This window comes from Antechinus flavipes, chromosome 2, assembly GCF_016432865.1.
Source record: "Antechinus flavipes isolate AdamAnt ecotype Samford, QLD, Australia chromosome 2, AdamAnt_v2, whole genome shotgun sequence".
Classification (NCBI taxonomy): Eukaryota; Metazoa; Chordata; class Mammalia; order Dasyuromorphia; family Dasyuridae; genus Antechinus; species Antechinus flavipes.
In genome coordinates this window covers 41,607,049-41,623,129 of record NC_067399.1, presented here as the reverse complement: position 1 = coordinate 41,623,129, position 16,081 = coordinate 41,607,049, and the positions used below count along the sequence as shown (strand labels likewise).

The following is a 16,081-nucleotide window of genomic DNA, read 5'->3' as shown; positions in this document are numbered from 1 at the left end:
TCACCTCTTCAATAATCTGTTTTAGAAATTTCTCCTTAAACTGTAATCAAGCTCACTGGTCTATAAGTGGCTGGATTGTCTATTGTTTTTTTCTCCTTTAAATTAAGCCCCAAACTGGATATTCCGTGACACTTCTCCTGTTTTCCAAGATCTTTCAGATGTGTCTAACTGTGACACAGTCATCTCATTGGCTAACTTTTTTATGATGTCATTCCTTTAGACTTCAGGTGATTTGGATTGATCAAGAACCACTGGGTGTTCTCTGAGTAACTTCCTTATTTATCTTGAGTGTTTCTCAAGGACATTGTCCTTGTCAAAGAAAAGAGAAGGAAACTAAGAAGGGGCTGGAGCTGGAGGGTGACTACTAAAGGAAGCCTTACTTCTCCAGAACTCAGTTTCTGTCTAACAATGAGCAAGTGGATGAGACTAGAGGATTTCTGAGGTCCCTGACAGCTCTAAATCTCCCATTTCATCAATAGGTTCTCTTAGATCTGAATTTCTACATTCTCTACTGTACCTCTGAACATGCTCCCATTTTCCAAAGACAATGTTCCATATTTGTTCTGACTGCTGTAGGTATTCAGTGACCTATTACATACTATGACTTGGACACTGTACTTCTTCCAAGGCAAGATGAGCTTCTTTAGCAGCTGAGTCTCACTGTGTGCAGAGAGATCATTTTATGTTTATACACCCAGGTCTTTTCCCCATGAACTGCAAATTTAAATCAGGTCTCCTTTCCAATATACTTGTCCAAGTGCTTTGGGGGAAAAAAAAACCAAACAACCAAAGGGAGAATTTTCCATTTAAAATCTGCGACATTTTATTTTCTTCATTTGGGCCCATTATTCCAGCCTATTGATATCCTTTTGAACTTCTTAACCAAAAATGCTTTCTTTCTAGATGCAGAGTAACAAAAGGCTAGATAGCCTTAACATAGGAAGTCACACTGACTTCTTTTTCCCTTTCACTCTCAGTCCTGGACAGGCTCTAACTTTCCAGTCTTGCCATTCCCTTCGTGAATATTAAACCATTGCATCTGCTTAAGTAGTTCAAGCCATGGCTGTGGTCAGTCAAACCTTCTGACCTCCCATGACCCATTAAGTTTTATGCAATTATCTGCAGCTCCACCTTCTGCCTGCTTCTTTAATTGGTCCTACAGCTTCTCCTGGGACTTTAACAACGGCTCGCACCTGCAGATGTTTACTCCACAGCTGGAGGGCCAGCTGAAACCTTCCCTAGATGCTCCTGAAACTGAAAGCGAGGATTAGAGTGCACCACATGTCAGGGAACGAGGTTATTTAGAACAATTTTCTTTCTCCTTGAAGGAATCCTGAAAATCTGGCAGGGAGGGAGGTAGAGATGATTAGAAAGAGATGGAAATAGAAAGAGACAAAGGGAGAAGGAAAGGGGGGAAGGAGACAAAGACAGGGACAGGGATGAAGTAACTCACTTGTAAGAGAACTCCATAGCATCCTGGGAGGTCATCATCATTCACAAGTTGCACCTTTCTCTTGTAAGGATACTTCAGGAAACAGTACCCATAATCCAGGTCCGGATTAACCACACGGAGCTTGGGCACAACACACCTACTCCAGAAAGAATATTAAATAAACCAAAAGAATGGAGAGCTTGTTTATTCCCAGATTATGCAGAGAAACACAATACATTTGTCATTGTCACTTGGGACCTCTTCCCCGATAACTGCATTAATCATTTTCTGTTTTTTCCTCCTCCCCTCCCCCGACCTTTAAAATCTATACCCTTTGGGAAAGGATGCTAAGAGAAATTGTCCTTCTACAAGACTGTACTCTGTCAGTGTCAGTAAAGCTCCAATTTCCTGCCATTTCCCCCTTTCCAGCCTTCTTGACTCCCGGCCTTCTCAGGGACAAACTCCTTAGAATCACTGGTGGTTCTCTCCACCAATGGAACGCCTGTCCAAAGCCCCGGATAATGTGACACCCTTGTGCCCCCTGCCCAGCTCAGGAAGGACTCGCCCAGCTACATCCCAGCTGGCAAAAAGCCCTCATGCTGTCTAAGTGACCCATATTCCAATCCTCTGCAGAACAGCAGAGTCCAACAACTGGCACTCTGAGAACTAGCAAGAGACCTGACTTCATTCATAGTTTGAAAGATTTCCCTCTCCAGGAGGTAAAGCTTGTCCATTTCATGACATCATTCTGGTCTTTGATTCCCTAGATGGACTTTTTTGGGAATCAACTTTTTCAACGTTTCAAAGATCGATCAACATTTTTAAAAATTCAACTTATTTTATGGCACTCTTGCTCTTTCCATGGTTCACTACATGTCATAAGTTAATAAGTTTCAATTTGGATGCAGGTTGCTTGGGGAGGGCAATTGGGGGGAGAGCAGGGAGATTGATGTTTCTCTTAAGTATGGATTTTGGAATCGCTGAGAATCAGGACAAGACGGGGTCTTAGAGATGATCTGGTCCAACTCTATATTTTTGCAGAGGAGGAAGTTGACACAAGGGAAAGGAAAGACTTTCTCCAAGATCACTTATTTGTCTGCATTAGAAGCAGAGCTGAGACGCCACACCCAAATCTCCAGACTCTCAGTCCAGTGTGTCTTTAGGCCACACTGCCTCTGCATTTTACAATACAACACTGAGCTTAGGGATTTGGTCTGTGGATCTCAGCTGCGTTCCTCAGCACCCAACAGACTAAAGTTATTCTAGTTTTAATCTAAAAAGTTAGACTGGCATGGATAAGGGATGAAATTTCATATTTAGCGCAATATTTTTTCTGGAATTTATTTGCAAAAAAATATTATTAAAACAGCCTTCAAAGTAAGTTAACTGTGTAAAAATCTGATCCTGAGGAAATTTGGAGTAATCTACTTGCCACATGCAATGAAAGGGATAATAGCAAGTTCTCCAGGAATCTCGTAGCATCTCAGAACCAAGACTTTTTTTATATTCAACACCTTATTGATTGTTGGCCAGTCAGAAGCTAATGAACATGGAATTTTCCAAGACTGACCCATGTAAAGGAAAGGGAATCAGAGCTGCCTGAGGTGGATTTGGCCACTCTGAATGAAGATCATTCTGTTTTTCTCTCATTTCTTGCAAAAACAACAACAAACATCATGTTTGGTTAGTGGGTGGGATCCTGAGCTGGTCCTTTTTTTTTCTGCTGGAATAAACCAATGAGGTTTTGTCTTTTTAACTTTCCCTCCATCCTTCCGCCAAACCTCCTTATACTGTGAAGTCTAGTCAACCAGTTTCACGATTTCTAGGCCATCCTTAACTCTTCACTCATGCGCATCCTACAGGTCCAAACCACTGTTAAATGTTGGCCTTTTAACACCTGCAGTATCTGGCCTCTTTACTGCCCTCAAAAACATGCCTCGTTCTGGTCCTTGCATCTGCCTTGGCAGTGTCCCGTCTCCATAAAACCTTTCACACCTTTTCAGGTGCATTATGTATGACTCTCTCCTATATTTACCCACTATTCTCCATACTTGGCCAGTTACTATCTCCATGGTAATTTGCATTATTGGGTCTCATCCATGGAGGGTCTTTCCTACTCTGCTCCATGTCTTAGAATCCCTAGTTTTCTCTAAGGTTCAATGCCTTTCCTGAGCTCCCTGGCTGGTAATAGCTTCCTTTCAATCACGCTATATCCAGGTGGAGCTGTCAAAAAGGCATGATCAGCTGAGAAAAAGAGGTTCAATCCAAGGTAGTTCATGAAATTGAGTTTGTGCAATTTGGGGCCTTTTAGGACCCCAGATCCCTTACTTAGAAATAAGAGTGATATATGATTTCACAGGTTCCTTCAGTTCTAAAAGCCCCAGGGTTCTACGACACGGCATCACTAGCATTTATCAAGTACCTCCTATGCACCAGTCAGTGTGCAAGGTTTTGCAGATACAAAGACAAAAAATAATGCAATCCCTGCCTTCAAAGAGTTTACGTTCTATTAGAGGGATGATGTAGACACGCATTAGTATATAAAAATATTTTTGGAAAAATATATCCGCATGTATTTATAATACAAGGGGCAGCTCGGCAGCTCAGTGGATAGAATGCTGGGCCTGTCATCAGGGAGACTGAGTTCTAATCCACCTCAGAATCTAGCGCTGTGTCAGTTAACCCTTGTTTCCCTTAATCTACTGGAGGAGAAAATGGCAAACCACTCCAGCATCTTTGCCAAGAAAACCCCCGGACTATATGCTCCACAGGGAGATGAAGAGTCAGACGTGACTGAACAATAATAGCATTTATAATATATGTGTATATATACATAAATCCAAAGTAATTTGCACATGGGGAAGGCACTGGCAGCTGGGGAATCAGCATTACATAAATGTATGTATACATATATAATATATATTGAAACGAAAAATGTATTTCATATATAAATATAAATCCCCCTTTGGTCTTCTCTCCTTCATGTTAAAAGGTAAGCTTCTTAAAATGTGGGTCTTGAGCTAATTGGGGGTTGATAACAGAATGTGGGGGTCATGAAATTATAATCTATTATCAATAAGTGTTTGGTTGGTATATCTATTTACCTGGAATTGTGTAAAAATTTCTTGGGTGAGAAGGAATTACGAGTGGAAAAAGTGTAAACCCTGTGTTAAGAGAACCTCACCTTCAGGAAGTCAGTGTGCAAATGAGCTGGGATGGGATGAAACTATCGATATATTCTCACCATGGCAAAGGACCTGCCCGCATCCTCAGGACATCCAGGCAGTACAGAAACCAAACAAGCTACTCTAACATGCTACTAGAGATATGGGACAACATGACAAATGTCTGCAAGTATTTATAGACGACGACATCCAAGAAGAGGTCTCCCCTCCCTGGAAGCTCCCAGTAGAGGCTAGGTGACAACGTATCAGGGTTACTGAGCAGGAGATTCATTTTCAGGCCCTGGGCGAATTAGATGCCCCAAGATCCCTTCCAACTGTGAGAGTCTAGAAATCTAGGAACACTTAGAATGCAATTTATTAGCCTTCTGGGTCTCAAGGGCCCTTGTGGCAGTCTGCTGAAGACTGTGGACATCTTCTTAGAATAAGGTTTTTGAATAATTGAAGGAAATGTTAAATTTCAGTGAAAGAAAAGTGAAAATAAAGATTTTTCCCCCATTCAAGTTCATGGCCCAGGAGCAGAAGCTCTGACCTAGAATGCCATTTTATTTAATGACTTTTCCACTGTGGAGAAGAAATGGACCATTTTTACTGTTGGATAATATAATATTCTCAAATTTAGAAGATGGCAACTGTTTATCTCTTTTATGAACTCTTTCATGGAGCATTTCTGAAAGTCAGTGAAAGTAATGGGTGCTATTTGGTTAAATGCTTTAAAATGCAGACATTACTTCCCTTAATTATGCCCCAAGTGCTTTCAAAGTATTTGTTTCTTCCAGAGGTTTGTCATTATCAGAATAAGTCCAAAGGGACTTTACAAAGGGAAATGGTTGTTGGGCTTGTTGGGAGCCTAATCTGCTTTGGCTCCAGCCTTCCGTGAGTGATCCCTACTGAGATTGGGGGCCAAAGCATATGAGTCCCAGTACCTTGCTGTGATGAGGAGTGCCAGTACTTCCTCACCAATGCCCTCTACATCCACCACGAGAGCCAGCTGGTACTTCTGCACCGTGTTGGAGCATAAGGTGACCTGGTGAGAAAAAGAGAGAAACCCACCTTGAGCTTTTTGCAATAGGAAGGAGGTGACAAAATGGGAGGAAGATAATATGAATCGGTTCAGCTCCAAAAAATCCAATCCCCATGCCCTACTCTGACTAGGGGATCAATCTTAGAAGTATTTATTAAATTCTTATTATATACCAATTCAATTTAACAAGCATCTACTAATCACTTATTATATATAAACACAGTATGGGTGCTAGGAATACAAAGATAAAACAGCCCCTGGCCTCTGAGAGCTTACTATCTACTGAGGATGGGACACAATAGGTATACTGATTGGTAAAAATAAGTAAATATATAAATTCCCAGAAATTTAGAAGGTCCCTCAGCACTGCCTTTACATTTACAATTGCTAGTGTCCCTCTCCTACAGAGGAAGCCTTGAGCAGTGCAGAAGAGAGCAGGGATTCTTAATGTACGTTTGATGAATTTGTTCTTGAAATTCTTTTTGAAAACTATATTCTAATACAAATTGGTTTCCTTTGTAATTGCATTCATTTTCTCATTTTCATTTCAAAATAGTCTTCTGAAAAGTGATCCACAGGTATCACCAGACTGTCAAAGGATCCATGACAACAACAACAAAAGGCTTAGACTGCAGTGGTTCTCAAACTTTTGTTTTTAGTATCTTTATCCTATTAAAAATGATTGAGGATCTCTCCAAAGCGTTTTTGTTTATCTGAGTTATATTTATAGACATTTACCATATTGGAAATAAAAACTATTTTTGAATTTGTAGACCCTCTAAAAGGGTTTCAGAGATCTCCAGGATTCTCTAGACCATACGTTGAGAACCACTGGCTGAGAGGCTCTGAAATAAGACCCTTGGGAAATGGCTCCTATTTAAAGAGGGCTCCTAAAAGCTAAAGCCTGGAAATTTCCCAAGGGCTAGTCTCAGGATCTTATCTAGCCAGTGATTTTGACACTGGGCCTTGGATATGATGTCATGAAATCACTTTGTAATTATTTCAAAGCCTTTTCTGCTTTGTTGTTTTGAAATGGATTGTTCAAGAAAAAATAATGGCTTTTTTTGTGAAATAGCTTTCAGCATGAGTTAAGAGCTTTCATAGAAGAGTCTAATAACAAACATTTATGGTAGCAAAAAGGGCCACAAGTAAAGCCAGACACATGATCAGGTAAAGAACAATCTACGATCAAAAGTAAATAGTCATGGTTTTCTTTAAATCTTGCTCTAAAGGTTTATCATCATTCAAAAATAGGCTCAGAGCTTGTAAGAGCATCCAATCCAGCCTGCCCATTTCATAGATGAGGAACCTGAAGCCCCCGAGTGAGTAACTGACTTGCTCAAAGGTACAAGATCACAGACCGTCAGGGCTGGAATCTCAGAAGTCATGCAGTCCAACCTAAAACAAGTGTCCTTTCTAGAGAGTCCTCAACAAAGGGACATTCACTCAAAAGACCTCTGGTGGACCTCTGGTGAACAGTTTCCATTACTTCCGTAGGTTCCCAGTCCCTCTTGAGTAGCTGTATTGCTAGGAATCATTCCTTACATTGGATTCTCTCATCCCCACCCCACTTCTGCAACTCTGGCCATGTCTCCTCCCTCTGCTAGTTCTGCACCTCAGTAGGACAAATCTACTCCTCCTCCCACATGACAGTCCTTAAAATCCTTTTTATTCCTCCTCCCACATGACAGTCCTTAAAATCCTTGAAAAGAGCCATCAAAATTTCATGCCTCTCCCTCAACTGCTGACCTTGTGATCAAACAATAGCAAGCTCCACTGCCGGGAGCGGCAGGAGAAGGATAAATGTCATGGTGGGTGCTTTTAAAATTAAAATGTAATTCCTGACTTGCTCTAGTCAGACAGATAGTGATCTGGACCCAGGTTCTCTATGCCCCAGAATCAACATTCTTCCCCATAAATCACTGTTTCCTCTGGACAATTTTTCCCATTGAAATTGATATCCACCAACATTCTCAACCTAAGTTGATGTTTTTATACCACAGGAGACAGATCCTTCTCTCCGCCTCCATTTTAAACTATAAATCCATATATTAGTGAAACGGGTTGATCAATACTAATCATCCTTCCCAGGTCATTTAGGACCTAAGCATAGGGATAGTGATGGCAAGGTCTGCTCTTCTCTGGGTTAAAACTCCCAGTTCATTCAGCTAATCATCGTGTCACTGTTATTTCTGTCCCTTCACACTCTATAATCATTGTTCCCTTTTTCTCCGTTAAATTAAACACTTTCAACCCCAGTCATTCCTACTCTAATATGGTGTGGCCCTTCACAGGGCAGCCTTCTCGGACATGCTCCAGCTTCTCAGACTCCTTCCTAAGGTGTGCTGCCCAGAAGTAAATACTTCAGATGTACTCTGAGCAGGGCAGAACAGTGGAAATATCACCTCCCTTTTCTGGAAACTTTGGTTCTCTTAATGCTACTTAAGATTGAATTAGTTTACAATCCACCAAAATCCTCATATCTTTTTTTACAGAAATGTTGTAGAATTATATCTTTCCTACCTTGTATTATAAATTTTTTTAATCCAAGTGTAGGATTGTATATTTATCTCTATTAAATTTTATCTTATGAGATCCAATCCAACATCCTGCTAAGTCATGAGCTTTCTGGATACTGATTGTCATCCAACACGTTAGCCACGTCTCCCAGATTTGTTTATTCAATCTCAAAACCTCAAAATGACGGCATTCATCTCTTTATGTAAGTGAGGAAGAGGTTAAAAAGTAAATAGAGACGCTCCCCTGCATGATGGAATTAATAGCACATTAATAACGATTTTTTCATTCAACCAGTTCTGAATTTGCCTAACTCTACTACCAATGTAACCACCTTTCTCCATCATATCCCCAACACTATCATGAAAAACTTTGCTGAGCTAACTCTTGGTGGTAATGATGACTACTACTTCTTCCAGTTGCTCACCAACCACCCCTTTAATGCTGTTAATGACATTTTGTAGCCAGTTAGTAACAGGTTGAGACTGGAATCCAGGAATCCTGACTCCTCCTTCATTCATCTGCTATTCTTCTCTACTGCACCCTACATTTCTGAGGTTGCTAGACTCAGTTTTTTTTAAGTTGAAATCATGTTTTAATTTTAAAAGCACCCACAACGGGCATTCATCCTTCTCCCTCAGGCGGGCATGTCTGCAGCATGTTACTACTACTGTTTGACCATGAGGCTTAAATCAAGGTATCATCACTCAGTCAGGAGCTGTTACCCTAAAAATGCAAGAAAAATGTCTTAACAACCACTGATGCTACAGATATGGAGCGGCGACAATGTCATCACTTTATCCCCTAAGCTTAGGTCCATGGTTGGATGATTAAATAACCTGGGAAAGGTTGTTAGTATTGATCAACCTGTTTCAATAACATATGGATTTAAGTTTTGAAGTGGGAGCATGGGGAATGATCTGGTCTCCTGCAGTATAAAAACATATCAATTTAGATTGAGTTTCTGATGGTTGGTTGTAGACCAGCACAATGTCACAGATACAGAACATCAAATTCAATGGAAAAATTTGTCAGATCACTATCTGCTTGACCTATTGCAAGTCGAGAAAACTTTCTTGGGCTCAGTTTTTTTCATCTTTAAAATAGGAGTGTTGGACTAAGCTCATCTAACGCTCCTAGATTTGTGACCTGATTCTATTGGTTTCAATATATTTGATTGAAAACCCACTGTCACAGTATAAATAGCACTATTTTTTAAAAGGTGGATAATCTGTTTACTTCTAACTCATTTTCTTCCTAGGGCCTATGGGGACATAGCCCAGTTTTCAAAGGGAATACCAGAGGAAGAAAAGTTGATGTCTGGAATCAATGTCCATTTGCCCTTGGCAACATACTATGAGTCCTGGGATGGCCTGAAGCTGACAATCTTAAGAAATCAACTCTTCCCAAGGTTTTGCAAGGGTTGGTGTTAAAAAATTATCCTTGCATGTTTTGAAAATAAAAAGCTTGAATTAAAAAATAAAACTAAATGCAAAATAAGAAAAAAACAAAAGAGAAACAAAACAAAACATTGTCATGTGCCCGATAGAACATCAGGGAGGATTCTAAATATGTAACAATAAATTTCCATTTCAAGAAAAAAAAAGAAAGAAAGCAACGGTTCCTCCCTATCACAGGGAAGATTCTGCATTGTACCCGAACAGGAGCGAATCCCTGGGAGCGGATGGTGCCTGAAATGGGCTCAATGGTGAATTCTCGTGGTTTTATTGCCGGTGAACTTTCATTCTTCCATGATGATTTTTTGATGTCCAAAGTCTGATCCAAACACGTCACACTTGGTTCTCCGACGCCATCACCAGGGACACGGAGTTTAAAGGTCATGGGAATCAAGGACGTGTTATTGAGAGAACAGGTCAAAGTACGAGGAAACCCTGGAGAGCAAAGAGAGAGACGAAGGAGAAACGCTCACTGGATGCACGTGATGCAGGGAAGTGGGAGACAGTGTGCAGAGCCAGCCTCTGGTACCTCCTCACCCCGCTGGTGCTCCGGGGCCTCAGTCTGCCCAGCTGTAAAAGCAAGGGCAGCCTCTGAGCCCCCTCCGGCTCTAGTTTTAAGATCCCCAAACCCCTCTGCTTGAATCTTCAAAAGATAACCGCAGAGGACCACTGCTTGTTGTCCATGTTCCCCTAGGCCTTAGCTATTACACTTAGTGGGCTCTCCCTGCCAAAGCAGCATGTCCCTTCTAGGACAGGGTGGGGAAAATTCCCTCTGACTTTTGTTTTTGGTGGGTGGAAAGCCACTGTTGCACTGTGTGTGTGTGTGTATGTACACGCATATAAGGCATCTTGTAAACCTTTTAATGTACCTGATTATTTGCCAAGGGGCAAAAAGGGCCTAATATGTATAGATCAAGACACAAAGACCAGACTGCTTCACAAAGCAAATTGTGACTGCCTTTCTAAAGCGCCGAGGATTCTCCACAGCCTTGTCATATAGAAAACAAGTTCTATTTTGTTAAACAGGGTCGAGCTCAGTTCTTAACTAAGCACAAATCAGTCCAGGGGAAAAGGGCTCCTAAGCCCAGTCAGAGGTCCCCTTCGCACCGAGCACGCTCAGAAGGCCAGATGCTCCCCCTTTCAGGGAGTGCCAGAAAGCCTGGGTTAGAAATCCATGTCTGCCAAGTGCGAGAAATCCATCTCCACTAAGTCGGGTTGCTAGCCAGGGGAGCCAGCCCAGTGTGATAACAGGGCCCACCACTGAAAGGTGAAAAAGGGACAGCTCCTGCTTCGGAGGCAGCCTGGTGGGGCAGAGGGGTATGGGGTGGAGCTAGAAGGTTGGGCACAAACATCAATCCTGCCCTCTTGGGTAAGGGGCAACATGCTTGTAAGGTGTGATAATAACACATCCACCATCTCCTGCATTGGGTTGTCAGGACAGCCTTACTGTTGTTTCTAGACTAACTCTTCATGTTCTGACCTTTTACCTGTGTCACTATGATAAAACCCAGTCTGTACAATTTTACAGGTGCCCCACAATTGTTACTGAATTACAGCTAGAGGAAGTTTACAGAAACAACACATTCCAGATATTAATCAGTGGGACATCTGCTTCCAATAAGAAAGGGATGGCTAATTACCAAAAAATTCGTAGCAAATCCAATTTGTTTTCTGGCTGCATATTCTGATTACTCATAATGGGCATATATTCCCCCCTTTTATGTCAAAAAAAGCACATAGAAATATTTATTTTTCAAAAAAATCTCTTTTTGGGGGCGGGGGACAAGATCTGGATTTTAGCAAAGAGTGTAGCATAATCAGATTGCCATCTAAGCTGAATAAGATCTACCCATTCATTGTCCCACTTTGTTTCTCCTCCTAAGACCCATGGTTTTGGTGCTATTTCGACATGTTCAGAAATGGTGCCATGGCTGGAGATCCATGTATACACGAACTGCTGTTCCCTTTTCTACCTAATGCCTATTTTTGATCAGAGAAAATTATAGACTTACAGTAAACAGAGGCCAACAAGAATTGTCATTTATATGTAGGTTAAAAATGGATATGAGAATCCAGAATTACATAGAACTGGGCCATTTCTCAATCCCTGGCTTTGAACCAATTACTGATCTAGCAGCAGGATTCCTCAAGAAGGGAATGAGCATGAGACTGGCAGTGACAAGATGCTGGTTCAAATTCTGACTCTGTTAACCATTATGAGTCTCTGTGTAAGTCAATTCCCTCGGCCTCCCACCTTCCCCCTTTTTCACCTTTAAAATGAGAGGACTTGGACTCAGCTAGATGATCTCTAGAATTCCTTTTACTTCCATTTTTAAAAAAAGACTCTGAAAATCCCCAGTGACCAACAGGTCAATATGAAGCCTGAATGGGGATTGTCTAGACAGAAGCCTTCCCCTGGAGCTGAGTGCGACTCCTGGCTCCTTTTGGTGGGCGAGTCCCCCTTGCTGAAGGATTCTGTGGTTTCCTGCTCACATCTCCTCCCTTTGGGCCAAGTAAAAGCTGAGCCACCCAGCTAAGATAGAGTTAAAAAAGAGCAAGAACCAAAGTGTTTCTCCCTTGAAAGTCTGCAGAATAGAACGGGAAAGTTACTGCTGCTGAGTGGCCAAGCCTTTTTCACCTGAGCTTCCTGGCTGAGGTCAGGAAGGTCCACAGGGAGCAGAAAGAAGCTTCGGGTTGCATAGATTCATTGGCAAGGGAGCTGCTCCATTCCCTGAAGGGGTCAGAGGTGAGCTTGGAGCCAGAGAAATTGCCTTTCCAGGACATCAAGAGGACTCCCCAGATTCCTCATTATAAGTCAATTAAATAGTAATTAATGCTTTAAACCAGAGGTTCTTAACCTGAGATCCCTAGTGGGTTGGGGATAAATTTCAGGGGATCCATAAACTTGGAGGGGAAAAAGTGCACCTTTATTTCAATATAATTGGTTTCCTTTGTAAAACAATGTGTTATTTTATGCATTTAAACACATGATTCCAAGAAAGGATCTCTAGGCTTCACTGGACTGCCAAAAGAATCCACAACACAAAAGAAGTTAAGAAATCTGCTTTAAAGAAACAAAGCTGTAACCATAAATTTGAGAAAATATCCAATTCTAGCAAAATGGTCATCTTTGGAAAAAAAGAAGAAATTTAAATTATATAAGAAGTGTTTTTGAATTTTCTATCCTTTTCTCTAGTGAGAACAATATAGGGTTTCAAAACAAAAGGAAGGAAAGGATAGAAAGGCTTTGGAAAACGGAATGGGTTTTCTTGAGAATCTTAGGGCAGATAATTTTCTGCAGAGAATGATGATGCACCTCCAATCAATTCACCATTGATTTCACGTTTAAGCTTCAGATCATCTCTGAAAAGCCTTTTGTGGACTGAGCCTGGCTAGTCAAAAAAATCTGCATTTAAATGGATCCATTCTGAATGTGTGGACAGCTGGAGTAAAGTATGTTAGCCAGACTGATTTTCATAGGGGAAGAGAGGAGAATTGAGAGAAGAAAACTCTCGTGACTCATAGCAACTAGGAAACTTGGAAATGAACCTGAGACTTCCTGGTCTGTGGAAGTGCCATTTATATACTAAAGAAGAGCAATGGGACAAATAGTTCTTTAACTCTCCAATAATTGTCCAAGTCAGCTTTTTTTGTGCCACAGAAATCACAACACATGTATGGAAACCTCAGAAGGGTGGAAGGTCATTCTCTAGAATCTTTGATTAAGAACCTGGGAAAACTTACCGAAAGAGACATCACCAAAATCTAAGGATGGAACATTAAAATGGAAAGTCGGCCCAATGACACAGCCTCTGTATAGGGGAAAGAGAAAGGGAAAAAATTAACAAAACCATGAGTAACCAGAGGGTCCCTGGTGATTGCTACCATTAATGGGGCCTGTGGGGAAGAGTTAGGCTTCTCAAATGTGTGAGACTGTCCATTGTAAACAATATTCTAAATAAATAAGGAAATTAAAAAAAGTCTGGTGGAAGCTCCCACATAAAGGCCTTATTTTATGATTACGGATGCCTGGATATATGAAAGCTTTGTTGCTGATGCACAATTACCACCATTAAACATTTGCTTCTTTGTAATAAACTCCTCTTTTTTTCTACAGTTGATTTAACTGCCAGTATGCTGGTGACATTATAGGTTCATCAGAGGACCACTTTCCAGCCATCTCCAAACCATCTATGAGGTTCTATCTCTCTCTTCTCCTTTTATTTATGAGTCCTTAGCTGGGAAAAGGGGGAACACAACTTTCTGAGCCTCAGTTTCCTCATCCTGCAACAACCTATCAGCAGAACAATAATCCCTGCCCTACCTAATCACAAAGTTATTGTGAGGATCCAATAAGATAGTAGAGGTGAAACTCATTTTAAAACCAAATGACATCATGAAAAGTGTTATTAGTATCATTAGTATTGAGGGAAGAAAATAATAGAATTTAAAGTGGAAGGAGAATTTAGAGATTGCCTAATCCAACTCTTCACATTATTTTAGAGAGTAGAAAACCCAAGGCCCAGAGGAAGGAGATCACTCAGGTACTAAGTAGCAGAACTGTGATCCACCACTCTTTAGAAAAGTACCTTAAAATCCAATAAATGTCTGTTAGATAAATGAATGAATGAATGCTGAGAGTCCCAGATTTTTTTTTCCCCTAACTAAAGCAGCAATGTGCCCTGTGACTAATGAGATCGAGTGTTCACATAAAAGCAAAGGCTGGTAGGATAATTCACAGTCTCCTTCCTCGCTCAGAGAGTCAGAACATAAACAGAGAAAGGGCAGTTGGTATAGAAAGCATCATTCTTCTAAATATTAGCAAACAAGGTCATTGAACTTGACTTAGCAGCTCAGTCACACGCTGCTCTTCCCAAGGATAGCATCTGTAGCAAAGTCCAGTGTTGGTTCCAGCTGACTGTGGAGAAAATATTAGCACAAAGGAAAAAAAGATTTATTTTTTGTATATTCCTATGGGGAGCAATGTTCCAGAAAATCAAAATTTTACCTATATTTGGAGTCCTGATTCAAGCTCCTTACCTGATGGTCAGTTTCACAGGTTCGGGGGATCCATGGATATTGAATAGGAACTCCTCCTGGAAGTGCCCCAGGATGTTCGAACTGAAGGAAATCTGTATGGTTTGTAGGCCAGAAGGCTCCACGATACCTTCCTTGGGGTTAAAGATGAAACAGGATCCCAAAGGTGTTGTCGGAGGTTCCAAATTAAAGAGAGCATCAATGCTGCCTTTGTTGGACAGAATGGCCTACAGGAAGTGGGAGTGGGGGAGAGAAGGCAAGAATGAAAAGCTCTACAATGGATGCTTCTTTTCAAAGATATGAACTGCTCTGTTTCCATAGAATCACTGGGTTGAGATGATTAAAGCAGAAAAAGTAACAAGAATTCTAAGCAAAGAAAGGTAGCAGGAGGAAAATGATACAACTAATGCAGTGGTTCTGAAATGTTTTTTTCTGGGTCATGGTCCCCTTTCACAGTCTTCTTAAGCCTATGGACCCCCACTTAGAACAACATTTTAAATGCATGGTAACTAAATATATTGAAATACAGGTATCAAAAAATTTGCTTTTTAAAAAAATTAATATTGACTCCTTGATGTGTAGAATATAATTAATCAAGAATAGGAATCAGACAAATCATTTTTTATTTACTTTATTTAAAATAAAAAAGTTTTAAAATCTACTGTTCCTAGGTTTTATCTTAGGGCTCCATAAGCATTTATAATAATCATACATTGATGGATGCTTTCTCTGAGAAGCTTTAAACATGTTTTCTGACACTTTTGAAATAGGTGAGGTAGTTAAGTATGCAGCCCTCGTCTTACAGAGGAGTTAAGTCACTGAAACCAGGAGAAAAAGCAAAGTTTGAAGAGCCCAAACTCATACATAAATGGTCTCACAGTGTAGGGCTTAGCTGGATCTCATACTTCTTTAGAGGTAAATTGAACTGTATAAGAAGATTCAGAATGACAAGGATTCTTCCTCCTATACTTCTGGCTTTACTCCCTTCAATGCTCTTTACCAACAATCTTGATGCAAACCCAAGTGTTCACAGAATTTTAGGGGAGGGAGGAACTTGGAGGACATCAGCCCAACCTCCAAAGTGATCTCTCCCAGTTCTTCACGCAAACATACCAGTCATCCTCCTGTCTAAAGCATTCTCATTTCTTATGTTCACCCTGTTCTCCTCCTCTGTTCCTTCTCTTCCTCTACCCCAAAGCTTGCCTGTTCTTTAAGCCCTGGATTGAGGTTGCTCTCCTGAGATTTCTCCCTCACTGGCCTCTGGTAACACTTGGGATCTCAGTTGCCCTTAGTAATCGGTGCCTTTTTGAGATTTATGTTCTGTTTGCTCATGTGAAATGCAAGTTCTCTGGAGGAAGGAGCCATCTCCAATATGCTTTTTATTCTCGCTGGTTAAATCTTGTTTCACGTATAGATGTTCAGCAAAGGAAGG

The 16,081-nt window shown here is 40.9% G+C and overlaps 1 protein-coding gene across 1 annotated transcript in view; it reads right to left on the bottom strand.

The window, feature by feature from the left end:
- The window catches only part of LOC127547654 (hydrocephalus-inducing protein homolog), a 150,875-nt gene that overhangs the window by 89,463 nt on the left and 45,331 nt on the right, over positions 1 to 16,081 (bottom strand). The window contains exons 5-9 of the mRNA XM_051974606.1: positions 14,653 to 14,876; positions 13,357 to 13,424; positions 9,812 to 10,047; positions 5,541 to 5,641; positions 1,454 to 1,589 (exon numbers count right to left, since the gene is read on the bottom strand). Coding sequence (XP_051830566.1) covers positions 1,454 to 1,589; positions 5,541 to 5,641; positions 9,812 to 10,047; positions 13,357 to 13,424; positions 14,653 to 14,876 — 765 coding nt within the window. The remainder of the gene's footprint in view (positions 1 to 1,453; positions 1,590 to 5,540; positions 5,642 to 9,811; positions 10,048 to 13,356; positions 13,425 to 14,652; positions 14,877 to 16,081) is intronic.